This window comes from Lepidochelys kempii, chromosome 20 (assembly GCF_965140285.1).
Source record: "Lepidochelys kempii isolate rLepKem1 chromosome 20, rLepKem1.hap1, whole genome shotgun sequence".
NCBI classification, from domain to species: domain Eukaryota; kingdom Metazoa; phylum Chordata; order Testudines; family Cheloniidae; genus Lepidochelys; species Lepidochelys kempii.
This window is the reverse complement of record NC_136399.1, coordinates 19421851-19449648: the sequence shown is the minus strand read 5'-3', so window position 1 is coordinate 19449648 and position 27798 is coordinate 19421851. Positions and strand designations below refer to the sequence as shown.

At 50.3% G+C, this 27798-nt stretch overlaps 1 protein-coding gene across 5 annotated transcripts; it reads left to right on the top strand.

The window, feature by feature from the left end:
• Positions 1 to 27714, top strand: AAAS (aladin WD repeat nucleoporin). 5 transcript variants are annotated; one of them, XM_073318175.1, is made up of 18 exons: positions 1 to 87; positions 506 to 641; positions 5554 to 5681; positions 6910 to 6965; positions 8585 to 8676; positions 10542 to 10588; positions 12564 to 12662; positions 14536 to 14745; positions 15628 to 15771; positions 16112 to 16232; positions 17986 to 18110; positions 18818 to 18878; positions 19864 to 19954; positions 20719 to 20812; positions 21517 to 21584; positions 23647 to 23728; positions 24878 to 24962; positions 25602 to 27714. In XM_073318175.1, exons 2-18 carry the CDS (start codon positions 519 to 521, stop codon positions 25746 to 25748), a joined length of 1773 nt encoding a protein of 590 aa, XP_073174276.1. In that variant the 5' UTR covers positions 1 to 87; positions 506 to 518; the 3' UTR covers positions 25749 to 27714. The 5 variants fall into 5 exon arrangements, with proteins under 5 accessions (XP_073174276.1, XP_073174275.1, XP_073174281.1 ...); XM_073318174.1 differs by having other exon boundaries at positions 48 to 98; XM_073318176.1 differs by lacking the exon at positions 1 to 87 and adding an exon at positions 116 to 257.
• The last annotated feature ends 84 nt before the right edge of the window (positions 27715 to 27798 follow it).

Genomic DNA, 27798 nt, shown 5'->3' with positions numbered 1-27798 from the left:
GGCGCCGCTAGGGGGCGAGCGCGGGTCGAGCGGCGTGTCCTGAGCCGGCTTCCGTCGGGCTCTGAACCGGGCCCGGGAAAAGCAGGGGTTGGTGCCTGGTAACGGCTGAGGGGCCGGGGCTTCCCGTGGGGGTGACTGGGGCTCCCTGCTCCAGCGCGGCCCTTTTCCCCAGGCCCGGCCGGGGGACGTGTCCCTCTCTGCGGGCCCACGGGGAGGGGGAGCCTGGGGGCCCCTGGCTCTGCCCAGCCCCGGCGAGGGTGAGGGGGGGTGTTGAGTGGGGCCCTGGGGCCACGGTCTCCCCCCGGGCCTGTGTTGGGACGGGGGAGGCGAATGGGACCCCTTGTCCGTGGGCGGGGTGCTGAGTGTGGGGCCCTGGGGCAGGGGCTCCCCCGGGCCTGCGGTGGGAGGGGGGCCCCGGGGCAGGGTGGAGGGCGATCGGCTTGAATGGGACCCCCCGACGAGGGGCTGCACGCCCGTCTCTGACCCGGCCCTGCCTTCTCCCCAGGGCCTGCAGCAGGATGTGCTCCCTGGCGCTGTTCCCGCCCCCGCCTGCCCCCGGAGATCTCACCCTGTACGAATTCAACAACGCGCTGGTCTCCGGCCACGTCTATGAGACGCTCCCGCTCGCTTTCCAAGACCAGGCAAGTGCTGCCCGACCGAGGGGGCCAGCTGGGGTCTCATAAGAACGGCCACACTGGGTCAGACCAAAGGTCCATCCAGCCCAGTATCCTGTCTATCGACAGTGGCCAGTGCCAGGTGCCCCCAGAGGGAGTGAACTTAACAGGTAATGATCTAGTGATCTCTCTCCTGCCATCCATCTCCACCCTCTGACAAACAGAGGCTAGGGACACCACTCCTTACCCATCCTGGCTAATAGCCATTAATGGACTTAACCTCCATGAATTTATCCAGTTCTCTTTTAGACCCTAAAAGAAAAGGAGGACTTGTGGCACCTTAGAGACTAACCAATTTATTTGAGCATAAGCTTTCGTGAGCTACAGCTCACTTCCTCAGATGCAAATCATGGAAACTGCAGCAGGCTTTATATATACACAGAGAATATGAAACAATACCTACTCCCACCCCACTGTCCTGCTGGTAATAGCTTATCTAAAGTGATCATCAGGTGGGCCATTTCCAGCACAAATCCAGGTTTTCTCACCCTCTACCCCCCACACAAATTCACTCTCCTGCTGGTGATAGCCCATCCAAAGTGACAACTCTTTACACAATGTGCATGACAATCAAGTTGGGCTATTTCCTGCACAAATCCAGGTTCTCTCACATCCCCCCCACAGACCCTGTTATCGTCCTAGCCTTCACAACCTCCTCAGGCAAGGAGTTCCACAAGTTGACTGTTTGCTGTGTGAAGAAGAACTTCCGTTTATTTGTCTTAAATCTGCTACCCATTAATTTCATTTGGTGGCTCCTAGTTCTTCTATTATGGGAACAAGTAAATAACTTTTCCTTGTTCACTTTCTCCACACCACTCATGAATTTATAGACCTCTATCATATCCCCCCTTAGTCTCCTCTTTTCCAAGGTGAAAAGTCCTACCCTCTTTAATCTCCCCTTATATGGGACCTGTTCCAAACCCCTAATCATTTTAGTTGTCCTTTTCTGAACCTTTTCTAAAGCCAGTATATCTTTTTTGAGATGAGGGGACCACATCTGTATACAGTATTCAAGATGTGGGTGTACCATGGATTTATATAAGGGCAATAAGATATTCTCTGTCTTATTCTCCATCCCATTTTAATGATTCCTAACATCCCGTTTGCTTTTTTGACTGCCGCTGCATACTGCGTGGATGTCTTCAGAGAAATATCCACGATGACTCCAAGATCTTTCTCCTGATTAGTTGTAGCTAAATTAGCCCCCGTATGTATGTATAGTTGAGGTTATTTTTTCCAATGTGCATTACTTTACATTTATCCACATTACATTTCATTTGCCATTTTGTTGCCCAATCACTTAGTTTTGTGAGATCTTTTTGGAGTTCTTCACAGTCTGCTTTGGTCTTAACTATCTTGAGCAGTTTAGTATCATCTGCAAACTTTGCCACCTCACTGTTTACCCCTTTCTCCAGGTCATTTATGAATAAGTTGAATAGGATTGGTTCGAGGATTGACCCTTGGGGAACACCACTAGTTACCCCTCTCCATTCTGAAAATTTACCCTTTGTTCCCTGTCTTTTAACCAGTTCTCAATCCATGAAAGGATCTTCCCTCTTATCTCATGACAACTTAATTTACGTAAGAGCCTTTGGTGGGGGACCTAGTCAAATGCTTTCTGGAAATCTAAAGACACTATGTCCACTGGATCCCCCTTGACCACATGTTTGTTGACCCTCTCAAAGAACCCTAATAGATTAGTAAGACATGATCTCCCTTTACAGAAACCATGTTGACTTTTGTGCAACAATTTTATGTTCTTCTGTGTGTCTGACAATTTTATTCTTTACTATTGTCTCAACTAATTTGCCTGGTACTGACGTTAGACTTATCGGTCTGTAATTGCTAGGATCACCTCTAGAGCCCTTCTTAAATATTGGCATTACTTTAGCTATCTTCCAGTCATTGGGTACAGTAGCTGATTTAAAGGACAGGTTACAAACCATAGTTCCACAATTTCACATTTGAGTTCTTTCAGAACTCTTGGGTGAATGCCATCTGGTCCCGGTGACTTGTTACTGTTAAGTTTCTCAATTAATTCCAAAACTTCCTCTAGTGACACTTCAATCTGTAACAATTCCTCAGATTTGTCACCTACAAAAGACTGCTCAAGTTTGGGAATCTCCCTAACATCCTCAGCCATGAAGACTGAAGCAAAGAATTCATTTAGTTTCTCCACAATGATTTTATCGTCTTTAAGTATCTCGCTTTTCCAGGGGCCCCACTGGTTGTTTAGCAGGCTTCCTGCTTCTGATGTACTTAGAAAAACGTTTTAATACTTTTTGAGTTTTTGGCTAGCTGTTCTTCAGACTCCTTTTTGGCTTTTCTTATTACATTTTTACATTTAATTTGGCAGTGTTTATGCTCCTTTCTATTTACCTCACTAGGATTTGACTTCCACTTTTTAAAAGATGCCTTTTTATCTCTCACTGCTTCTTTTACATGGTTGTTAAGCCACGGTGGCTCTTTTTTAGTTCTTTTACTGTGTTATTTAATTTGGGGTATACATTTAAGTTGAGCCTCTTATGGTGTCTTTGAAAAGTGTCCATGTAGCTTGCAGGGATTTCACTCTGGTCACTGTACCTTTTCATTTCTGTTTAACTAACCTCCTCATTTTTGCATAGTTTCCCTTTCTGAAATTAAATGCCACAGTGTTGGGCTGTTGAGGTGTTCTGCCCACCACAAGAATGTTAAATGTTGTTATATTATGGTCACTATTTCCAAGCGGTCCTGTTATAGTTACCTCTTGGACTAGATCCTGCGCTTCACTCAGGACTAGATCGAGAGTTGCCTCTCCCCTTGTGGGTTCCTGTACCAGCTGCTCGGAGAAGCAGTTGTTTAAAGTATTGAGAAATTTTATCTCTGCATTTCATCCTGAGGTGACATGTACCCAGTCAATATGGGGATAATTGAAATCCCCCACTATTACTGAGTTTTTTATTTTGATAGCCTCTCTAATCTCCCTTAGCATTTCATCATTGCTATCACTGTCCTGGTCAGGTGGAATTACTATCCATAGAGATTCTATGGACCATGTGGATTCATTTAAGATTTTTATTTCATTTGATTCTACATTTTCTTTCACATACAGTGCCACCTCCCCTCCCCCTCCCCCCCACGACCTCTTCTGTCCTTCCGATATATTTTGTACCCTGGAATATTTTGTCTCCTCCTCTTCCAGGGCTGGCCTCCAGCACAGGTTTCACCAGCTGCTTCTTGGAGACTCTGTCCCTCCTGGATGGGCCTGCTCTCCCCAGTGGCAGGTGAACCAGAAGGAGACCAGTGGACTGAACCCATCTGCTGCTCCAGACCAATGGACGGCCTGGCCTCTTTCACCAGGAGAGCTTTTCGCTGTTTTCTGGTGGAGCAGGACTATAACCCAGCAGAGCTTTGCAGCTCCATGCACAAGCTGGGGTTTAAGTAGATTGGAACAGCAGGGAGCACTCGCCACACCAGCCAAGAAGAAGGGGAGCAGCCTGGGGGAGCGCTGCTTATTCAAGCCATGGAGGGACGGGGTTTGCCCCTCTGGTCGTAGCAGAGGGGCATCTGTGCTTTCTCCCAGGTCCCCCCTACTTTAACCCCTGAGCATGAGGCATCGTTGTCCCTGAAGGATTTTGATGCATGGAAGAGGGAGCTGCCAATCTTAAACCCTCAGAACTGTATTGTGTCACTATTTCCTTGTCCTGCCACATCCATCTTTTTGTGTCCACCTTTGTTGCTTTCCTTGTACTTGGATTTTAAACTTTGGGGGCAGGGACTATCTCTTTGTTCTGTGTTCACAAATTGTCTAGCAGAGTGGGTCCTTGTCCCTCAGTGCAGGTCCTCAACCTGTTTTCTTGATACTTGAAGGTGAGGGAGACTTTGGCTTCTGGCACTTTCCATCTAGCACCAAATTCACAAAAAAAACAAACCCAAAAAAACTTCAAAACCTTTTTTTAATTAATCAACATTTTGACAATTTGTAGCAGCCGCTGTGCCTCCTGGCCCAGTTTCTTTCTGTTTCCTTTCCTATGTGACCTTCTCCTTTTCAGGAATATAGTCAGTTGCCTCCCAATTGCTTATTTCCCCACCTGTAGCTATAATTATGGTGCTGCTTAGCTGGCAATGGAAGCTGGTTTCTGATGCATGAGTTCAGTTAGCGCTCACATTGTTGATGTAAGCAATATGCTAGAAGAACATATTAAGTTGAGAATATATCCTTCAGCTCAAGTTGCTCATTACTTAGAGGATAAGCCCCATCTTTTTGTTCTGTGTTTGTATGAACGCAGTGGGGTCTTGATTAATAACTGGGGTTCCAATACAAATAAGATTCAACCTCTTTCCTCCTTCCTCACGTGTAGGTGCTGCTTTTTCAAAACGTGAATTTAGAATGTCTGGCAGGTGCCAGTCCTGGAGACTGACTCCTTTGTTTACGCACCGAACAGATACAGTCAGGCACAACATGGCAAGCATTCCCTCTATGCTGCCCCTGCCAATGTGCCTCAGCCCTGATCTGAACCAGCCTCTTATTTCTATTTCCAATCAGCCTTTGGCGTCTTTGCTGAGGTTGCCCACAAGAGGGGTCACTTGGCTGGTGGGTTTTGTGATCATAAATATTTACTCTTTTGCATAATGGCCACAATGTGCTAAATGCCTTGCAGACCTTTGAGAAGGCATATTCCCTGGAGCTTACAGACCCTTGACCTGCACTGACATCTGCCAGCTTGTTACATGCAAGTTGCCCAATGATTGGAGAGTGGTAGTAGCTTTCAGCTGCTCTTTGGAAATGGTGGCTTGGAAGTGATTGGTTCTGTGTCCTGTTCCCAAACCCCTCAGCCATTGGTCCTCAGATCAAGTCATTTCACTAGAGTCTGTTTGACTGTGTTTTTTGTGCTTGCAGTTGGCTGATCTGCCTGTCCTAACCATCCCCAAGGAAACCCTGAAAGCTCACAGCCGGCTGGAGCATAGCACAAAACCCGCCTTCATCCACCACCAGGAGACCCTCTGGAAGAGATGTCTCAATGCATGGTGAGCAAGTGTGTGCATGCTCTGAACAGAAAGCAAGGAGGCAGCTGTTACGAAGATTGCAAGCTTTTTGGGGCAGGAACCATCTCTTTAAATATTTGTACAGTGCTTAGCACAATGAGTCCCTGATCTTTGAGTGGGTCGCCGTAGGCACTGCCGTAACACAGATGATAATAATTAATAATCTGGGGTTGGGATGTTGGAGGCTGAGAGGTGACTGTTCCTCAGATAACCCTGATTGTGCTGGCTGGCATTCGGAATTAAAATGGTGTCTCATTTCAGTTCCCTATGCTGGCCTTCTATAGCTCTGCTGGCCTGACCAAGCCCATGCTGAAATTCTCCTTTCAGCTCTCGTTTGCAATCAGTGGAAGAAAAGCCTGGACTGTCCTAAGGGCAGGTACAGTGCTGCTTGAGATGGGAAGGGGTTCTTAACCCTAGACTCTTCTGCAATTTCCAAGGGTGGGTGCTTGACACTTGGAAACTGGGAAATGAGGTTGGTCATTTTTTTTTTTTTTTTTTTGTCCTGAGGTTAACAGGCAGCTCTGCAGCTGGAAAGCAGGTCATAAGCAAGTCCGGTAGCAGGTTTGCCTGGTATAAACTGACAGTTTCCAACAGCTGGGAGGCAAAGGGGTTGGGGGTATTGGATATTGGACCAGGTTGGTGGGAGAGAACCAGCAGTTGAAAAGAGGAAGTCAGAGTTGGTGGCTTTTGTTGAGGGAGGAGTTGCAGTAAGGTGAAGCAGAGCGAACAAGGTGGGGTCGCAGGGAGATTGCGGGCAGCTCTGAAAACAACTTGAGGCCCTGTTTAGAGTCTGGCTCCTGGATACTGTGTCCAGTTCTTCATGCCAGAACGTCTTGCTTACCTACTCACGTGGCTACGGAGAGGGTACCTCAGTAGGGATGGACTGTTTATATAAGGTATGTTACTGTAGTATCTGCGTGCCTCACACAGTTTTTAGGGGATTTATCTCTCTCTCTACTCCCCCAAGTGAGGCAGGGTAGTGCTGTTATCCCCATTGCACAGATGGGGAATAGAGGCACAGAGAGACTAAGTGATTTGCCCACAGCCACGTGAGAAGTATGTGGTGTAGCAGGGAATTGAACCTGAATCTCCCACGTCCCATGCTAGTGACCTGCATTGCTGGGGGAAGAGCTACTCCCCACCCCTGCTGTCTAGCTTAAAACTGTAGCCTTGTGATATGTAGGAGACTCACAGAGTTTTCTGTCCACAGGCGCGATGTGGGAATGTGTGGGGTGCTTAACGAGATAGCAAATGCGGAGGAGGCAGGTGAGTCTGACTGTGGGTTAAGAGAGCAGCCCTGGCTACATGTTGTGAAGGAACTCGGTAGCTGTCTCCTAAATCTTTTCATGCCTTGATCACTCCAGTCCCTTTAGTCCCTGTCACCTGGGACTCTGCTGCTTCCCCCCCCCCCATGCTTTGGACCCCTTTCTGTGTCCCGTCCCTCCCCACCTCCCTGTGGCTCCTCTCTCGGTTACGTGAGTTAGTGAGGAAAGGGTTGTAGTGCTGAGCAGGTCAGCTGGAGTTTGTGGGGATCGGGCTGACTACTTCTGAAACAGCTGAAGCTTAATATGAGATTAAAGCTGCCACTCCGTCCTTTCCTCTCCGTCAGTGCCTAGAGTCACCGTAGGACATAGAGGGAGCTGCTGCTGCCACCGCAACAAAAGCTTAAAGCAAAACCTATCTGCTTATTTCACAGAGGGGAAATAAAACCCAACCAGTATCATCCACTGCACGGAACCTGAAATAACAACCCAACCCATAATGAGAGAGCAGCGGGAGACCGTGGTACAGACACGTCCTGTCTGTTGCTGTCTCGGGGGGGGTGCTGCTGGATCATGCTAGCTCAGTGCTGCTCCCAGGGACACTAGGCTAATGATGTCTGGTTACTGTTGTGTTTAAAATCACATTTGCAGAGTTACATGCTGAGCCTATAAACTACAGGTGGCATGTTGCTTTCAAATGCACATCCACAGCCATAGAACACCATAGTGTTTCCCACTCTGAAGGATCCCAAATAAGCTCTGTGTAGGAATTGCTCCCCTGCCATTCCCTGGAATAGCTGAGTAAATAACCTAGAGATTGCCTTGCTGGTTAGTTCAATGGTGGTCCTAGTTCTGTATCTTGTTCCCAACAGAGGCCAAGACCAGATGCTTCAGACAGAGGTGCAAGAAATCCTCTATGGTATACCTTGCCCCTCAGGGAAAGTTTCTTCCTGACTCCTACTAGGTAGAAGTTGGCTTAATCCCTGAAGTAGGAGGGTTTAGATCTCTGTCAAAACACCTGGGCTTTGGTAGTGCTGTTTTCAGTCCTTACTCTTGTAACTCTGGTGGTTATTTGTAGAAACCTCTAATCCGTCTTTGAATCTTGCCAGCTGTCAGCCTCAGTGACATATTGTGGCAGTGTTCCCCATGCTGTCCCCACTCACAAGTAACAGCTCCTTTCTGATTGTCACTTTTAAATTTGCCATCTTTCAGTTTTGTTAAATCAATAAGTCACTTTCCGTGCACCTCACTCTCCACAATTCCCACCTGATTTTAGCGGACTCACAGCACTTCACTGGGTTTTCCCACACTGTCCGTTGCGAAAGTTTGGCCTGTGCCCCCTCATTGCTGGTTGCTGCCTTTCACCCCGAGGTGTATGCATTTCCATGGCACTTTGGGATCCTTTGGGCAAGACCAGAGCTACAGAAATAGATGGGATTATTTATTAAATCCAGTAATGGTCCATGAGATTCAGACAATACACATGACAGTCCTTAAGTTTCCAGGTTAACTCTAGTCTGTGCATCCTTCTTCACTTCTGTCTTGGAAAATCACAATTCCAGAAGGATTGACGACCCTCTTCTCTTTTCCTTCCCATTCTTATATCCCTCTCTTTCCTTCTAGATCTCCAGTGGATGAAAACAGGATCACGCTGGACTTTGGCTCTGTGCCACTGGGTCTCCTCTCTCCACGGCTCCCTGTTTCCCCATTTGTCAGTGAGTGCTGTGAAGAATGAATCTGTCCCTAACTATTACTGGGGCCTGGTCTGCGCTAGGAAATTACCTTGGTATAACTATGTTGCTCATGGGGTGTGAAAAATCCGCACCCCTGAGCAACGCAGTTAAACTGACCTAACTGTCGGTGTAGACCCTGTCAGCCTAGCTAACTCCTCTTGGGAAGGTGGAGCACCTGTGCAGACAGGAGAACCCGTCCCGTTGGTGTAGGTAGGGTATTCACGGGAGCAGCTGCGCTGCTGCAGCGTTTAAATGTAGGCAAGTCTTGAGTGTCGTGGAAATGCTGGCAGATGTGGCACATCTTGTGATGTTAGCTGCTTGTGCACAACAAGGGGGTGGAGGGTCTGTATGTTTCCCTGACTCTGAAGCTCAGGCTCTAACACGGTGTAACATTGGACCAGCTGGGCAGGAATATAAATGTTGTTCATCCTATTGTATTGCAATTAAATTAGTGGCCTCATGTCCATTTGTGGACTGAGTCCATCCCGTTGCCTTCCAGCAACATGAGAGGTACAATACAGGCATCAAGGAAGCTGGTCTCCTTGCCCAATTAAACATAATGCTTTGAACTTGCAGCACTTTTCACTCAGGTGGGTTGGTATCATTATAGATGGGGAAACTGAAGCAGAGAGAGGGCAAGTAGCTTGTGCCTATGAAGCTTTGTGAGTCAGTGGGAATAAGAACGCAGGTTGCCTGATTCTCAGCCCAGTCCACTAGGCCACAGCTGCCTGCAGGATCCCCTCGACACACAGAAAACTCAGGAGTCCCCAGTCTCTGAATTCATTGCAAGGGGACAGTGATCATAACTGATCAAAGACCAATCGATGCAGACATCCTGTCACTCAGAGGGTGGCAAATACCTCAGGCAGAATCAGTCTGGTAACTGGCATTTTGGCCTAAGGTGTGTGTATTTACAAAGGGTGTCATGTCCAAGTTCACATGTCCAAATTCAGCACCGAGTACAAATGTGGGGCCACCTCAGAGTAATTGAGCAGGATCTGCAAGTTGGGAAGCAGAGTGATTCAGTGAACAGAGTACTGGACTGGGACTTGGCGAGCAGGGTTCTGTTCCTGGCTCTCACTGACCTGCTTGGCCAAGTCACCGATCCACCCCATGCCTCTGTTCCCCCACCCCTTTGTCTATTTAGATTGCAAGTTATTTAGAGTAGGGATTGTGTATCTCCATAATAGAACCCTAAATTCAGCTGACTACTGTAATAAAATAATTAATAGTAAGTTGCCATTTTTAAAACTCAAGCCGGTTAAAATCTTCTCGTTGATAGTGGCTGGGATTTCCAAAGCACTCAACCTTGTTGCAAATCAGTGGATGCCCCTCTGCAAATCCAAGCCATAATGTATTGCTCTAATGCTGGCTTGCCTGGGTACTCCCAAGTCTGCCTACACTGCACTCAAGAAGTGTGAGTGCAGCAAATGTAGTGTGGCTAGCTAGTTCAAAACTAGCTTGAGTAACAATAGCAGTGAAGCTGCAGCGGCAGGGATGATTGCAGGAGCTAGCCCCATGTACTGCTGCTGATACTCATATGTCTATGTGCTGCAGTCATATCTCCCAATTGCAGTGTAGACACGGTCTCTGAATGTTCTTTCTGTCTGGGGAAGGAGAACAACCGGGTACTGAAAAGCAAGGGTTAAATATGGCAGAATATTCCAGAGGAACTGTTGAGGGTGTATATAAGGTGGGTGAGACGTGAAAACCACTTAACTGATAACTGTAACTCCCATCAACTTCTTGTAGCTCCGATACCCACTCCGCAGGCAGCTGCTGTCTTCTCTGTGCGGTTTGCCAGATCTGCCACTGATGTGTTAATTCTTTTTTCATCTATCCTTCAGCTATGCAGCGAAGACATGATTGCAGAGTTCTCCCAGGCGGTGGACTGGTAAGTTCTGCACGTTGAGGCTCTGCAACGTGTGTGTACCTAGCTGGGCTTTTATAAGGGTGCCCATCGTGGTGGGGACTAAGTGCCTGCAGTTTACAGAGAGGAGGAATAGGGCAGTGGTGAGGGTGCAGTGATGAGTGGTTTTGGCTGAGACTCGGGAGACCCAAGTTCAACTTCCTGCTTTGCTTTGGGCAGGTCACTTTGTCTGCCTCAGTTCTCCATCTGTACAATGGGGTTAATGGCACTGCGTGAAAGATGGTGAGCTGCTTGGGTACTACAGCAATGAGGACCTTAGATGTTCACCTAACTCATAGCCATGCTTTTAATCCATGGATCTCCAAGTGCTTTGTGCAGGAGATCAGGATCATTAGCCCACTTTACAGATGGAAAAATCGAGGAGGAAATTATTTGCCCAAGGTCACTCAGTAGTGGCGGGACTAGAACCCAGGTCTCCTGAGTCCTAGCCCAGTGTTCTGGCCACTGAGCCACAATGCCTGTGTAGAGTTACTCTCTCTCTGTTTCAATTTGATCCTACTTCTGCACCAAACAGGAGTCTTGGTTGCTGTGCACCCCAGGAAATGTTAAATCTAGCCTCCTGCCACCTGTGTGGTGTTATCCCTGTGGTATGTGTGAGGCCCAGAAGTGGAGTGATGTGCCCAAGGTCACGCAGTCGGTGGCACAGTTCCAGCCTCTCTCCCTTAAACTAACAAATATTTTCTGGGAACTGGAGGGATTTGATAATTGGAGAGAGTCCAGCGGAGGGCAGCGAAAATGATCAGGGGGGCTGGGGCACATGACTTATGAGGAGAGGCTGAGGGAACTGGGCTTATTTAGTCTGCAGAAGAGAAGAGCGAGGGGGGATTTGATAGCAGCCTTCAACTACCTAAAGGGGGGGTTCCAAAGAGAATGGAGTTTGGCTGTTCTCAGTGGTGGCAGATGACAGAACAAGGAGTAATGGTCTCAAGTGGCAGTGGGGGAGGTCTAGGTTGGATATGAGGAAACACTATTTCACTAAGAGGGTGGTGAAGCACTGGAATGGGTTACCTAGTGAGGTGGTGCAACCTCCATCCTTAGAGCTTTTCAAGGCCTGGCTTGACAAAGCCGTGGCTGGGATGATTTAGTCATGGTTGGCCCTGCTTTGAGCAGGGGGTTGGACTAGATGGCCTCCTGAGGTCTCTTCCAACTCTAATCTTCTGTGATAGCAGAGGGCCAGGCAGGACCACAGACTCTGAAAAGTGCCTAAGTTAGACAGACCCTGTAGTCCTGTGTTTATTCCCAAGGGCTTCTGGATCCACCTTACTCCCTTTACAAGTCAGAGAGCGAACTATCTAAATGTCAATGCTGCACGCTTCACCTGGGCTCTTGGTATTGTCCTGGGTTCTCTCTGCTACCACTGGCACGAGAAAGTGGGACTTGGCTCCAGCCAGCCCTCCTGTGGCTGTGTCACCCCTTGCAGGACTAAGGGGAATCAACAGTCGTGTGTCCATGAAGCCAGTAGATCAGACTTGCAGCCTGTGGGAGTCTCTCTTCAGGCCTGTTCAGTTTTGTGCACAGTCCAGTCGTACACATTGGGCACTGCTGGAGATGGAATACAGGCCTCGATGTTCCAGCACTCAGATTCAGAAAGGCATTCTCCAGGATATTGCTGTATCTGACATGGCGCTCTTTGTCCTGTCGTCTCTCAAGCTCTGTGTATGCTGTCAGTGGTACTTATCTGGCCCCCACTCAGTAGTATCTGAGAATCTCAATCTTAGACAAACTGAATTCTCAAAGGTTACTCCTCTTGGGAAGGATGAAAGTTTGAGGAGACCTTGCTGGGGTTTGAACCTGTCTTTGAACCTGATGCTTTGCCTTTTCTAAGCCGTCCCTTACTGTCTTTACTATCTGGCAATCCTGCTTTGCATCTCAGACTGTCAGACCCTTGGGGCTGTGTAACACAGTATGATCCCTTCTCTCTTGCTCATTGTTTTTCCAGGGCTGGCTGCTCCATCCGGGCTTTTGCCTGGCACCCTCATTCCAGCAAGTTTGCAGTGGCCCTTTTGGACGACTCCATCCGAGTTTACAACACAAACAGGTGAGGAGTGTCAGGTTGCCCGTACTGCCGCTGGCAGAGTAAAGACGCACTGAGGCTGCAAAGCTTGTGTGATGGCGAGGGCTCATGCAGTGAGGTACGGACACCTCCGTTGCTGCTACAAAGACCTCTATGGATCCCTGTTCTTGGGGTCTGGGAGCCTGAGCCACAAGCTACTGGAAACAGCACTCCTCAGAGGCCGCCTAAGCAGTGCTTTGCTGGCCAAGCTTGGGAAAGGGAGGTGCAGCCCCAGTTGTCTCCAGTCCTTCCTTCCTGCCATACCTTGCAGGGACAGGAATCTGGAGCTGTGACTGAGTCTGCCTTTGCCAGATATCTCTTGGCAGGGTCATGCCCACAGGACTGTGAGGCAAGGCTCTGAGCCTTCCTGCTGCAGGAGTCCCCGTGCATAAAATCTGCAGCTCCGCGCAGCGTCCAGACGGGCTGTCGTCTGCTCCTGAACCCTTAATTCAGGGTTCTAAGCTGACTCCCATGCTCTTGCTAGTGCATACGAAGACTGAGGTTGTTGTGGGCCCCGTGGAAGCTGCAAACTGATGTCCTCAGCAAGAGGGGAGTGTGCGCCCTGTGTTTTGGACCTCTGTAGCAGCACAGTTGTTAGACCTTTCTCTAGTTCAGCAGGTCAGGTTCCTAGAATTACACTGACAGTGCGAGGCCCTTCTGCACTGAAGCCTGTTAAGACCTTGGTGGTTGCAGCCAGTGTCTTTGTTCTGAGCATGAGGCTAAGGAGATTCCCTAGGAAGTTCCCTTCTTCCCTCTCAAGTGCCTTCAGGCCTCCAGGCTCCTTACACAGCCTCGAGAGCCCATATGCCCTGCCCTGACGCTAAGGGAGAGAAGGTGGTGCCGTGGGGTAGTTCCTCAGCACCAAGACAGTGAAGGCAGTTCCAGTGAAGGCAACACTTCAGCTCTGGGTCTCTTGGCACCAAATGCCACCATTCCAAATGCTTCTCCAGTATGTCCCAAAGACTCTGCATCCTCTCCTCCCTCTCCTCCCCTCTGTAACCCACCTCTTATCCCTGAGCTAGCCACTCCTTCCATCACACACTCGTCTTCAGCTCTTGGCAGGTTTTTTGTGTTCCCAGAATTTCTCACTCTGTAGCAGAAGTTCTTATCAGACGTTTAGTAAAATCTCCAGATCCTGCTGCTAGCCTACTTCCAGTTTTCTCTCTGTTTCCCCCCTCTGTTGATGCAGGCCATCCCATCGAAGGAAAACAGCACTCGCTGTGCATAGTGGGGAAAGGTGGAATGACACTGCAGCTGGGTGACGTCCGCTGTCAGTAAGGCCTGGCCCTTGAGGGTTATTGATAGGAGCCAGATAAGTGTCAGATAAGTGGCTGAGCAGAACACCCCCCAGTTTGGGGTTCAGACCAGTCCTGTTACTGAGGATGTCCCATGGGGGTCCTTCTCCCAGCTCCTCATACAAACCTTTCCTGTGAGCACCTGTGGAAGGGGCGTGTTGGGGCCCAGCACTGACCCCATGTTTCCTGGAGAGCAGGTATGCTCCCGCAGTCTCTTGAAGCCAGCATAGCTCCTCTGGCATGGAGGCCTCCTCTAGACCAAGGGCCAGAATCGTTAATAGCGCATCTATCGCCTCGCCAAGCTAAGCAGCAGCTGTCAGTAAGGGCTGATCCATTTGTCTTCAGGTTAACACTTAAGAAATCCATATTCACGTCACTAGGTGGCTGGGCTAAGCAATATTGCTCTCGTCTCATGTGCTTCCTGGAGTTTGTCCCTCTTCCCATGTGATGGCTCAGCAGGCAGAGCAGGTTCAGACTGTCTCCCACTGGCCTGCGAGAGGCTTAGTTAGGGGAGGTCTCACTTTTTCCCCTTGGGCATGCATTGAATTTCGTCTCTCCTGCAGGTCTCCCCACTCTCCAAGTGGGTCCCAGCTAGCAAGTAAAGGCATCCTTAAAAGAAGACTCTCCCAGCTCATTCTGAAGTGCTGCCGGCTTTCCCCTCCACAGGCTGCATCCCCTGGCTGGACTTTCTTGCCAGCATGTGCCAAATCACATCCATTAACTGCTGGGACTAGGCTGCAGGCTGCACCGGGCACGCCGCTTAAACAAACTAGGTGCGCTGCCATCTCCGTCCTCTTGAGCCTCTGAATGTTGCAGCTCTGCCACCCTGGGTGGTGATCTCGTCAGGTTCCCACAGGCTTAGCAGTGTCAGGGCCTGGTCATTACTTCAGGGGACTCCACCAAAGAAAACCCAACATCTTGCTGGAAGTGGGATTGGCGATTCAGTACAGCTGCACTGCGCTCAGTCAGTAGTGACCTGGTGTGGTGCTAGGGGGCGCTGTCTTTCAGAGTAGGTATAAAACCGCTCCTGGATGATCTGTGAATTGGCCGCAAGTAGTTAGAACTTTTCCCAAGAATCAGTGTGTTCTGGTCAAATCCCCCTGGTATTCTCCACCTCCTGCACTGAGCTGGTGTGCAGTGCTATGACACAGCTGCTGTGTCTCCCCCACCCCAGGGGGGGCCATGTTTCAGTGGTATGTGTGCGGGCTCTGGGATCATTTCTTTCTCTTTGGTTATACCCATTACCTGAGTGCCTCATAATCTACAACACGTTTACCTTCAGAACTCCTGTGAGGCAGAGCAATGCTATTACACCTATTGACAGAGGCACAGAGACCAAGTGTCTTGCCCAAGATCCCACAGGAAGCCTGTGTCAGAACAGGGAATCGAACCTATGTCTCTAGAGTCCAGTCTGGTGCCCTAACCCCTAGGCAATCCTTCCTCTCCATTTAGGACAAAAGGTGCCATAGAAATAGAAGATTGTGTTAGGTCTCATAGAACTATGCCGTATGCACATCTCGGGCATCCACCCAGGCAGAGTATCTGGAGCTGATGACTGGGCAGAGGCAGATACCAGAGGCGCCGGTTACCTTGCTGCTGCTGCTGTGAATGCTGCCTTTGTCTCCCATGTCACACCCCTCTCTCCTCTCTTGCAGCGCGACGGTCCCCATCCTGAAACACCGCTTGCAGAGGAATGTGGCCTCGATGGCGTGGAAGCCACTGTGTGCATCCATCCTCGCCGTGGCATGCCAGAGCTGTGTCTTGGTTTGGCACTTGGATCCTACTTCCCTTTCCACCAGGTAACCAGCCACCTGGAGACATGGTCGTGCCCCTGTGGTCTCTTCCCATGTTGCTGGCATCTCTCTGCTGGCAAGGAGGCTGCCTCTAAAGCCAGGGCCAGAATCCTATGTGTCTAGTGTGGTTATAGCACACCCATTACTTGGGCAAGCAGAACAGCATGTGTCATTAAAAGCCCAGTTCAGTGGCATTTGGATCAACACCACCTACCCATCAACAAGCCACCTGACACAGACAGATGTAGCTACATGTCCCCTGGAAATAAGCAGCTGCTGCCAGCCTCCCTGGAACATGTCATAGCAGTTTGGCCCCTACTAGCAAGGTCTCTCTCCTCTCCTTCAGGCCTTCCTCTGGCTGCGCCCAGGTGCTTGCCTTCACCGGTCACAGTCCCGTCACCAGCCTGGCATGGGCCCCCAGTGGAGAGATGCTGCTCTCGGCCTCGCCTGTTGATACTGCCATGCTTGTGAGTAAGGCGGGCCCTCCTACGTTTCTCTCCGCCTGTGTCCTCCTGTAGTGTGGGGAGTGGCTGGGGTGTCTCTACCACTCAGTGCTGGACGGAACAGCAAGACCTGCTGAACTCTCAACCACATGCCCTAGTAGATGCGTGTGACTGTTTCAAAGGGTTTCCACTAGTAACTGTGTGTCTAGTTGGTCATCCCCAAGGTTTGAACCTGCGACGTCTGGGTCTAAAAGCATGGGTTTCTACTGCCTGACCTACCAATCCAACTCCGCTAACTAAGAGGCAGTAGTGGGCTCACATCTCTACGGCCCGGGCACCAGAGTGGGACAAGGATCTATATAGATACTAATGTAGGTCACGTTAGCATTATTCCCTAGACCAGTGGTGCTCAAGGTAGCCTCATACTGCTGGTGTGCTGCAGAGGACTGGAAGGAACCTCCTGGGTCCTCAAGTCCAATCTCCTGCCATCACAGGCAACCCCTTGCCAGAGGTCTGTTGAAAGCCTGCTGGCGACATTGCTGCCTTTCTAGTTTCCAGCTGCCAAACTCCAGTAAGACAGCTAAAAATACATTAAATTGGGTCCTGATCTTACTCTTCCATGTAGTTGCCACAAGGATGCTGTGTGATGGAGAACGGGAGGGGAGGGGGCCTCTGCAGTCACGCCTGGCCCAGAGGTGCCCGGGAGACCATCTCCGTATTAAGATGAGGGCCGGGCTTTGAGAATCTGAGCTCCCCCGCTCTAGACTGGCCTCTGTCTATGAAGACCCTGAGATGGAGTCCAAGATGGCACAGATGGTGATAGTGTCGCTGCAGGCCTGGGTTCGATTCCGCCCAGCTCAGTTTTGCAGCAGTCGGCCACCTCTATTCAGAAGCCGCGCGCTGCAGCAACAGGGAGCTGCAGGTCGGGAATGAGCTCTGTCACCAAGTTTTCTGGGGCTCGGGTCAGGAATGAGGGGCACTGACCGTGCTGCTGCAAGGCGTGGGGGGCAGGGAACCTGACGGGACTAGCAGGACGGTGGGTCAGGGTTAAGGGCCATTGGCGGCACTTTGTGTGGGAGGCACTTAGGACTGGAATTGCAAAGGGGCCACGGGTAAGGATTGAGGTGTGTTGAGCAAAGAGTGCGCCTGGCTCAAGCTAGCTCTGTCTGTGAGCGATATCTCGACTCCCTGATAGAATTTTAGGGCCAAAACCTCCTGGCCTTGGGGCAGCCTGTCTGCTGCTGTGAAGAAGCCCCAGGTTCAATTTCTAGATTCTGCGGTTTCTTCCTGGCCAGCAGGACCTGGGTGGTTTGGAGGCAGAATGCTTGAGTTTAGGCATGGGGCAAGCTGTGTGCCTATGGGCTTGTGACTGAAGGCCACTAAAGTTCATTCTTGATGCTCAAATCCACTGTGTGTGATTCACAACTTCCAGAGGTTGCAGAGAGCTGCAGAGTGGGAACTGGTCTCTGACATGACCAAAGGGACTAAAATTGCTCTGACCGGGGGGAAACCAATCCCTCCTTGATGTGCTGCAAGGCTGAGGCCTCTACTGATGCTGTGATGGGTTAATATTGAAAACCGTGGCTGGTGTCTGTCATCCTCTTCCTGGTATAGCAAGAGCCTGCCTGGAAGATAGCTGAACCAGCGAGCAGAGGGGCACAGAACCTTTCCAACTCCCAGCTGTGTATGGGTTGGAGGGAGACAGATTTGTTTTTCCAGTATGTTACCCTCATCATCTTCCCCCCTCACTCCCCCCCACGCTTCTCTCCCTCTCTAGGTGTGGGACGTGTCCACGGAAAACTGTGTCCCACTACAGTGGTTTGGAGGGGGTGGAGTCACTTACCTTGCTTGGTCACCCGATGGCAGCAAGGTGCTAGCAACCACACCCTCAGCAGTGTTCAGGTGAGGATGAGGACTGCTGGGACCCATGGGAGCATGGTCTAGTGGTTAGAGCATGGGACTGGGAGCCAGGACTCTTAGGGTCTCTTCTCACCTTTGGGCTGGGGCAAGTCACCTCCTTTCTCTGCATGTCTGCATCTTGATCTGTAAAATGGAGAGGATGTTATGGACCCATCTCAGAGGGGGTTGTCAGACTTCATCTGTAAAGTGCCTTGAGATGTGGGGGTGAAAGATAACAGAGAAGTTCTTCACTCTTCTGCTGCAGGCAGGTGATATCTGGGTGACAGCATCTCTGAGCCCTCCATCACTGCAGGTTTTCTGCCTTCGGAGTCCCATGGCTTTGCTGTGTCGGTCTGTCCCTCCCCTCCTCCCCAGCCAGTAACGTCTTCCCCTTGCCTAGCACCTGCCATCATCCAAGGAGCTCCAAAATGTTCTGCAAACTTTAGCAAAGTCTCACACTCCTCAAGGAAGCAGCTGCTCTGTGGCTTAGTCAGTCAGAGGCAGAACCCAGGAGCTGACATGCCCCAATTGTCTGTGAAGACCATGTTGTCTGCCTGTTGATGGCAGTTGTTTGGTTCCTCTCAGAGAAGCAGAACTGGATTAAACCTTGTCTCTCAACGGTCTTGGGTCTAACACAAGAATTGAAATGGAGATGCTGGAAATACAGTGAGTCTGTGCTCTCATTCACCTCATCCTATGGTCTCTTCCAGGGTGTGGGAAGCTCAAATGTGGACGTGCGAGAGGTGGCCCACCATCAAGGGGCACTGCCAGGTATGTGGGGTGGAGGGTTGTTCCTGATTCCGCGCTAGTGAAGGGGAGAGCACTGAGCAGATTGGTTTTTGTGAAGGTTAACGGACAAACAGCTGAACAGTGAGATCCTTCCCCTATCACTGCCCTGCTACGTACCAGGTACACAGGAGCAGATGCAGTGAGTCGCCCTGCCTTGACCATTGCCCTCTTGCGGGGTGAGACTAGCTCTCTGCTTTGTTCTCCAGATTGGCTGGGCCCTTCCTGATGCAAAATTGGGAATTTGATCCAAATTGGGTTAGTGAGTTTTTGTTTTGTTTTGTGCAGACTCCCATCCTGTAGGATAAGCACAGATAAGACCCACCAACCTCCAGCCCCCTGCAACAGGCAACCCCTTGCCAGAGGTCTGTGGAGAACATGGCTGCCTCTCCTTGTTTCCAGCTGTCAAGCTCCATTAAGTCAGCTAAAAATGCCTTCACAGAAAGAACCTTGAGCTGGATCACTGCGGTGTAAGGCCAGTGCTTCATCCCCAGCACCACAGACTTAAACTTCTGTCACGTGATGGAGTCTTCCCTTGTTCCTGTGTTGGGGTGGAGAGACTTTTCCTTACCTGAGGGTGAAACGAAGTCCTCGATCTGTGCTCATAAATACTCCAATTCTGATCCAAAGGGGATATCAGCCCTGGCTGAATTCCACTCTACCTATCTAAACTCCCCCTGCAGTGCGAGTTGGCTGCTGGATTCTCCTTCCCTCCCTATCCTAAACTGTTGTGTTACAGCAGTGCTGTGCAGCAGCTGCTGAGTTAGATACAGAGGTGGCTGCGTTTCCGTGGTGGGCAAATGATGCCATATGGGTTGAGCCCTTAAAAGCTGAGTTAGCCACATGACTTCCAGGAACGTTAAGGGGAAGCTGTGTGGCTAGCTCCCTCGTCAACTCTGAGGATAAAAGGTACCATGTTGCAAGTTGTTCTCATGGTCTGGTTTTAAACGCGTCCCTTTCCTTCCCACAGACAGGGTGCTGGAGCCCTGACGGCAGCCGATTGCTCTTTACGGTCCTGGGGGAGTCGGTCATTTACTCCTTGTCCTTCTCAGAGTACAGTGGTGAGTACGTTAAACTTTCCAAGAGGAGATAGCCGATTCCACCAGATTGTTGTCTGATTCCCATAGCCACACTGGTCTCCCGGACGCTTTCCAGCCAGAGCTTTGCCTTCCTCCTATGTGATCTTGTTAATTTCCTCCTGGTCTGGTGAGCACACCCTGGGTGCTGACTATGAAACACCCCAACCAAAGCCAGTGTTCGGACTCATCTTTCATTCTGTTTCCTCTCCCCCTCCTTAATCCAGCCCATGTGCCATAACATCCTGTAGTGCTACGTATCCTAGGCACACTCTAGTGGCGGGGCAGAGCTCTTCATGAATCTCACAATGTTGTAGTTCTGAGTTACTGGTCATTAGCCCACTGGGGGGAGATTTTCAGAGGTACAAAGGGCAGTTAACTGTCCAACTGTTATGGACTTTCAGTGGGAATTGGGCACCTAATTCCTCTCTGAAACGGTGAAAATCTCCACTTTGTAGTCTAAACCACAATGCAGCTGCTTCTGGGGTGGGGCAAGGATTCTTTTCAACAGTGCACAGCAACATAAACAGTGATTTAGGCCAGGAAACGGAGAAGAATCCTGCATCCAATCCGAAGTGCAGGGGCAATTTAGGGAGGCAGAACGGAACGATCCATCGTGGAATTTGGTCAGGACATGGGGGGCCAACACAGCAGCAACAAACTGATTCACGTTGCTCAGCACACGACTCGGCAACTTTAGCTACTAGCTGTGTGGCAGAATTCACCTGTCTTGGTCTCTTCTATTCCAGGCGAGATGCAAGGGCAAGTCGGAGGGTCAAAAACGGCGTCTATTGTGGCAGACCTGTCCGAGACCACCTTCGAGACGCCATATGGGGAGGAGAGGTGAAGACAGGGTAGCTGGCCCCGCTACAGGGCTGCGGTGGGAAGACCGAGTGAGGGGACGGTGCTGCAGATTCAGATCCTGAATGGAAGATGCAGGCGCTGATGCCTTAACATAGCCCCTGTGCTTGTTACTCAGATTTGTGTGTGGGGTGTACAGGGGCATCGCTCAGTGCTTACATGACATTTCTCTCCCACTTTCTTTTGTGGGTGATTTCAGTGGCAGATCGATATCATTGCCCAGAGCCTGGTGTAAAACTGGCAGGCCCTTTTCTCTCTTCCCAGATGTTTATCTCTGCACCCATCAGGGCCTGCAGCAAGCCTAGGTGATTGCAATTCTGGGTAATTCCTGGGGTGGGAGAACTAGGTATAGGGTGGTTGCATGTAGCAAACAAACTAAGCTGAGCTCAGCTGACTTGTCACATGTGACTTCATCCGAAGGGGTCCCAAGCCAAGGCTAAGGGTGGAAGACATGTGTGTCCCAGTTATGCTACTCTATCTCCATAGGATAGAAATTCTGTGATGCAAAAGGCAGCTTGGAACAGAGCTTGCTTGCTTGCTAAGGAAACTGTGTGTGTGGGGTGTGGGCTTCTTCCAAGCCCATCTAGCGAGCGAGGCGGCAGGCAGCATTCCTGGCAGCTGAGCCTAGCTCACACTGATGCTACTCTCAGCAAGAGGAGCTCTAATGCCCGGTGTGTTGGTTTCAGGATCGGAGGGGAAGTGCACTCCATGGTCTGGGACCCCAGGGGCGAGAGGCTTGCGGCTCTCATCAGAGGTAAAACCTTAAGTCCTTCAACCCCCTCACTCTCAAATGGGATTTTCCTAAGCGATCTTGGCTTGTGTAGCTTGGTTCCCCCACCCAGTGTGAGGTTAAACAGTGAGTGGGAGCTAGATAATGCAGAAGGGGAAGGGAGGTGCAGCTAGCTCCAGCTGAGAGCAGTGGATAGTCTCCTCTCACTCCGGAACCGCCCCTCGCCTGAATAGCCTCTTCCCCATCTGCATTAAACAGCTACTCCTGCCCCACAAATCCCCAGGCAAGGAATAGGGTGGGCTCCACCCTGCCACTGGGTCTCAGCCTTCACCTGCATGAGCCTTCTCCTTCAGATGAGCCTGTAAACTCTCTGGAGCAAGGACCTGCGTGTTCATACAACACCCAGATGGGGCCCTGGTTCTGATCTGGTATAACAATAACCAGAGGGGTAACAGGGGAATGCTCTGTTGCTGCCATTAGACCTACCATCTAGAGGCCATTCCCAACCCACTGAACCATCCAGTCCCCTGATCTCATGCAGAGAAGTCCTGTGTGCTGCGTAGGAAGCCCAGCCGAAGAGAAGAGGAGTAGCTGCAAAACCAAGGCCAGTCAGGATGCATGGTACAGTGGCAAGCCATGACTGGCACCCTGTGCTGTGTCATACCCCCCCACCCCCAACCCCCAGCTTACTACAGTGGCCCATGAGTGAGAGCAGGTGTGTCCTGCATGGATCTAAGCATATAAAATTGCATGCTTGAGAGACTTAAGACAATCCTCTAATCTGCATTTTATAGCAGCAGGCGGGAGGCTGCTGGGATTCTCTTCAAAGCCTGGTTGTAAATGAGCCACCTTTGTTATTCAGAGAGCAGGAACCCAATGGGATATGGCTGTAGTAACCCCCTCAGAGAGCTAGTGCATCTCCAAAGGCAGCCGGCTGTCAGCAATGTGGACAAACTGGTGTCATTCCTGCCTAGGGTGAAAGGCTGGCCTGGCAGGGGAGTTTCCCGCACCTTGGCCTGAAGGCACTTTCCATCTGTTCGAATGCCCCTTTGTACCACTTGAGCAGTGTCAAGTGGCCTTAGCCATGAGAATCAGCCACCTTCTGTATTAAAAATGCTTCTTTCCTCTGTTGCCCTGTGAAAGGCCCCACAAGTGACGGGGAAATGGGCTTCTCCAGCGTGCTGTGCAAAGCACACAGTAAAGCCACTGATAAACTAGGAGGAACACTTATTCCCCCCGTCCCACCCCGAAATCTTTCAGTTGTAGGCATCTTAGGGGGTGGGATTTTTCAAAAGTGGAGCAAAAGGATGGTTAGAGCTCCAGCCTGGGACTGAGGGAAACCAGGTTCAATTCCCTGTTCCACAGACTCCCTTGGGGAAGTCACCTAGCATGTCATGGTTCCCCCTCTGTACAGTGGGGATAACATCTTGTGGCGTGGATAAATAGGTAAAGACTATCTGAGCACCCCCACAATGAGGGCCAAATAGGTACTGTAGATGCTCCCCCTTACCATAGCATCTTTGCACCCCATAATCTTTACTGTATTTACTCTCACAACACTCCTGTGAGGAAGGGCGTGGCTATTATCCCCATTTTATGGGCAGGGAAATGAGGCACAGAGACCAAGTGACTTGGCCAAGGTCATCCAGGAAGCTTGTGGCAGAATAGGGCTTGAACCCGGGTCTCCCAAGTCCTAGGCTAGAACCACTCTTGGATTTCACTGTTTCAGTACCTAACGCAGAGTACGAGACCCACTGGCTTTTGATCACCTAAGTGCTGTTGAAAACCCCGCCCTAGGCATTGCTTGTCCCAGTCGCTGGTCAATGACATTCTGATGGAAGTGAGGCTTTCTGGCTCTGATCCAATGTAGAGAAAGGGGATCTGATTAGCGTCCGGGCCACAGCAATCACTTCACCTGTACCATTATCCGAAGTGATTGAAGTTCATTAATAAAGAATCACCCCAGATTCCTGCTGGGACCTGCGGACAAATAGCGATTTACCAAGGCCTCAAACCAGCTTCCGGGCACCACTTGTGTCTGAAAAATAGCTAATGTCCTGTTCACTTGCTTTTTTCCTCTTTGCAGGGAATCCTGAAACCCCTGAAAGCAGGACAATCGTTGCTGTGTTTCGTACCCGCAACAGCCCCGTGTTCGAACTCCTGCCATGGTGCGTACTGGTGGCTTAAGGAGTAGCCCTCAACGCCATAAGATTAAAGGCAGCAGAAGGACTGTTTTGAGCAGTTAGTCTGACCTGCAGAACACAGGCCTAATAGAATTTCACCCAGTAACTCTTGCGTCAAGCCCAGAGCTTCTGTTGGAGTGAGGTCATGTCCTTTAGAGAGATGCATCCAAGCTTGGCATGATACTGGAGAGGGTGCTGGGTTCTTGGTGCCATTCCCTCTGAATCGGCACTAAGTTAACACCCAGAGGTGGTGCTAGGGTGGACTGTGTCACCACAGGGTGCTGTCTTTCAAGTGAGTCATGAAACGGGGATCCTGACTGGCTAGTCCTTAAACATCCATGGTGCTGGGGTGAGAGTCAGGGAGTAGGCTCTGGTGTCCTGGTCAAATTCAAGCTTGTGTAATTCCATTCTGCCTTGTGGTGCTGAGCACCCTCTGTTGGCACTAATCACTGAGGACACGGTGCAGGATCAAGCCCTAAATTTCCCCTAATTGGATGTTGTATTCTGTGGTTCCTGCCCTAAACACTCAAGGAAATGTTAGTATGCGGTGTTGTGCCCCAGAAGTGGCTGCATCTCAGTTGGAGCTATCCCTGCCATCCTGGTCCTTTTTCCTGCTGGCAGGGTGGCTTCCACTGAGTTCCTGTTTTAAAATCAAACAAAAAACCCTCCTTGCAAGACAGGGAATAAGAGAGACACCCATAAGAGTAACAACCCCAACTCCACAACACCAATCCATACAACCCATTAAGGCCCCAGAGCACCGTGACACATCTGTGCAGGTATGGGTCTTTCAGACAAGACTATCAAATCCCCAGATCCTGTCCGTGCCGCATCAATGTTAAAGATCCCGTAGTACTGCACAAGGGTCGGGGGTAAGGGGATTTGCCCCAGGCCCTAAAGCCCAAATGTCCCTTCTCCCTCTCTGTTTGCTCTCCACCCCAGAGGCGGCTGCACCTTGCTGGTGTGGTATTAATAGTTTGTCATAGTCTGACGGCAGTGTAAGTGCCTCCCTCAGTGTGAAGGGGTGGGCAAGGGATCCCAGGTCCTGTTGCTCGTAGCCCAACACTGGAGGAATGTGAGAGTGAGTGAGATCAATTGGTCATGCAGTCACTGTGTCTCCTTTCTCTTCCCTAGTGGCTTCCTGCAGGGTGAGCCAGGGGCTCAGCCGCAGCTGATCGCTTTCCATCCCTGCTTTAAGAAAGGGGCCCTCTTGACTGTGGTGAGTGCAGCCTTGTTTTTTGGGATCTCCTTGGGGGGTCCCAGCTGAGACACTCTGAAGCTGGAGGCTTTCTAAACATAATCCTCCCCCCTGCCACCCACCCTCACAGTCCCTCCACAACAGAGGAGCAGGAAACTACAGGGCTTCAGCAGAGGGGACAGCTCTGTGGCTGCTGGGAATGGGGCTTGAGGGTGCTGTTACCCTAACCCTAGATCTGTTAGCATTGAAATGGGGAGGGGCGGGGGGAGTCATTACCAGACCCCATGAGGGCCTCAGGGGCCTTGAGATCTGCTGGCACTGAGAATGGGAGGTGCTGTTATCCTGACACAGCCCCATACGCTGGGTGTCCGTAGGCCTCGAACTGCCAGAAGCTGGGACTGGACGACAGGCGATGTATCCATCAAATCACCCTGTTCTGTTCATTCCCTCGGAAGCGCCTGGCACTGGCCGCTGTTGGAAGACAGGACACTGGGCTAGATGGACCTTTGGTCTGACCCAGTATGGCTGTTCTTAACTCGGGTTCTGTTGGCATTGGGACATGGGTCTAATTTCCAGCAGAACAGAGATCTAATTGGCTGGGATTTGGGGTGTGTTGCGCAGCTCCTGTGCTCATGTTTCTCTCTCTCCCTCCCCCACCAGTGCTGGTCTACAGGGAGGATCAGCCACATCCCGTTTTTCTTTGTGAGCGCCCAGTTCCCCTGCTTCAGACCCAGCCACAGTCCTGTTGTGGCCCTGAGCAGCAGCAGTGCCAGCGTGCGGGAGCAGCCCTTGTTTTCGGAGCTGTGAAGAGCGGAGCAGGGGACCCTTGGGCAGGGCTCCATTTCAACCCTGCTGGGCCTTTCCTTATGCTAATTGTGCTGTTTAAGGAGTTTCCTTTCGCCCTGCTGCTGGGTAACCACGGTGCTCGCTCCCTGTAATGGTTACTCCTCCCCAGCCTCACTGGGAAGAGAGAGGTGGTCCCAGCACATCCACTGGGGTCAGCTGGGGTGGCAGCATATGCTGGACACTGATGGATTTTATAATTTGTCAAGAGAGCCCCGAGTCTGGAAGGGGAGCAGTTTTGTTTGCTGTATAAACTTGATTGAAGGAGCCAGCACAGAGCATGAGGCCCCGCTTTTTAAAGCGCTCGGTGCTGTCCGGATTAAAGATCACACTTTCATTCTGGCTTCCGTTCTCTTGTACTTCCCAATGTGACCTGAATGGCACTTGCTTTGCAACCACAGCAGCTCAAGGCTGCACTTTCGGCTCCCAGCCTCCAAACGGCTGCCTGTAAAAGGCTAAGTGGTATTTGCGCTGGGGTGGCTCAGAGCCCTGGAGCTATTTAACCCAGGGAGCTGCTCCTGGCAGGTTCTGAAAGAACTAGCACTTCCATGTGCCTTTCATCTACAGCCACCTGGCTTCAGTTCTGCACTTGGTCACAAATGGGGCAAGAGTTTACAGCTTATGTCTGTTCTGCTGTGTGGGCGCAGGCGTGCGGTGACACCTGGGAAAGGGGCAGGCCTGCTTGGAGCTAGGGGGCCTGTTCCTATTAGGCACTGCTGGAGGGCTTTAAAAACAAGTGACACCTCTGTGCCAGGTCAGTATTATCACTATTGGGCTAAACCAACCATACAGTGTGGATCTCCAGCCCCCTCTACTGTCTGAATTACATAGTGGTGTCAGTCACAGTCTGAGCACACTTGGGTCTTTCTGTACAGCCACTGAAGGCTCCTAGTTTGGGATCTAAAAGATCCTGGGTTAAATAACCTCATACTGACAACTCTCCCATAGGTGTCATGTTACATACAGGTTGGCAAGTGTGAGCCTGGAATGGGGGAGTGACTCTGCGCAGTCAGAGGTGGGAGTGGAACCTAAGAGTCCTGCCCGTGTGACATTGCTTCCTTTCTGTATGTTGGATTTGGGTGCCCTGTTCCTGTTAATGGGAACCAGGTGTCCAAAGCTGCTAGGCAGCTCTGAAAAATCTCAGTCCATCTTCCATAAAAGTAACACAGCTGTTCCCATGAGAGAGAATTCTCAGCCCCCAAGCCAGAGTCTCGCATGTCCAGGGCTAGTTCATAAGGGGTGACAGGGAGAGGTGGTGTGTAGGGATAATTCTGAAATTAAAAGAATTAAAGTTTGGTTAAAAAAATGACCTATTTGCTTTATAGTTCGTGGCTAGCAGGGAGAAGGCCGCAATCAACAAGTAGAAGAAGGCTGTGAGAATAATTAGTATTGTAGTGTGGGAAGGATGTATGGTTCCGAAAGTAACTAATGAAGAGCTGCAGTAACAAGACAAAGAAAAACTGTCTTAAAAGAAACCAGCACAAACCTTCCCACAGGTCTGCTGGTAAGCAAGGAGGGGAGGGGAGAGGAGATCAGGGAAGACCTTGGAGGGAGGAAAGTACCAAGGATAAACGGCTTCAAACTTGGTTTTTGCTAAAGTTAGCTTGGTTTTAGCAAGTTAGCTGAAGGGTCTTTATCAGACCCTACCTGATCTTACTGAAGCACGCCAGCGTGAGATGGTTTTCCCTAGGACTGGCCTATTTGTAAGTATACCGATCACATGCTTATGAATACTTCATTACTGTATTGGGTGTAGGGACTGCTTAGGCATGTTTAGAGCCATTGTATAAAATACCATTTGGCCTTTGGAATTAATAAAGGAATTTATGGTTGAATTACTGTCTCGTGGCCTCCTGTACTATTTCAAATATTAATAAATTAATACTATTTAATAAACTATTTAATAAAACTAATTTCAAATATTAATAAATCCAGTATGGTGGTTAATTTATTTCTGTTGCTGTGGGGCGTAGGAGCCTCAGTCAGAGACTGACACCCCGCTGTGCAAGGCGCT

Excerpts from the sequence above, each read along its gene's own strand:
- AAAS (XM_073318175.1), top strand. The coding sequence starts at position 519 with ATGTGCTCCCTGGCGCTGTTCCCGCCCCCGCCTGCCCCCGGAGATCTC. Across the intron at positions 10,589-12,563 it reads TTCTCCCAGGCGGTGGACTG|GGCTGGCTGCTCCATCCGGG; the intron begins GTAAGTTCTGCA and ends TTGTTTTTCCAG. Across the intron at positions 15,772-16,111 it reads CCTACTTCCCTTTCCACCAG|GCCTTCCTCTGGCTGCGCCC; the intron begins GTAACCAGCCAC and ends CCTCTCCTTCAG.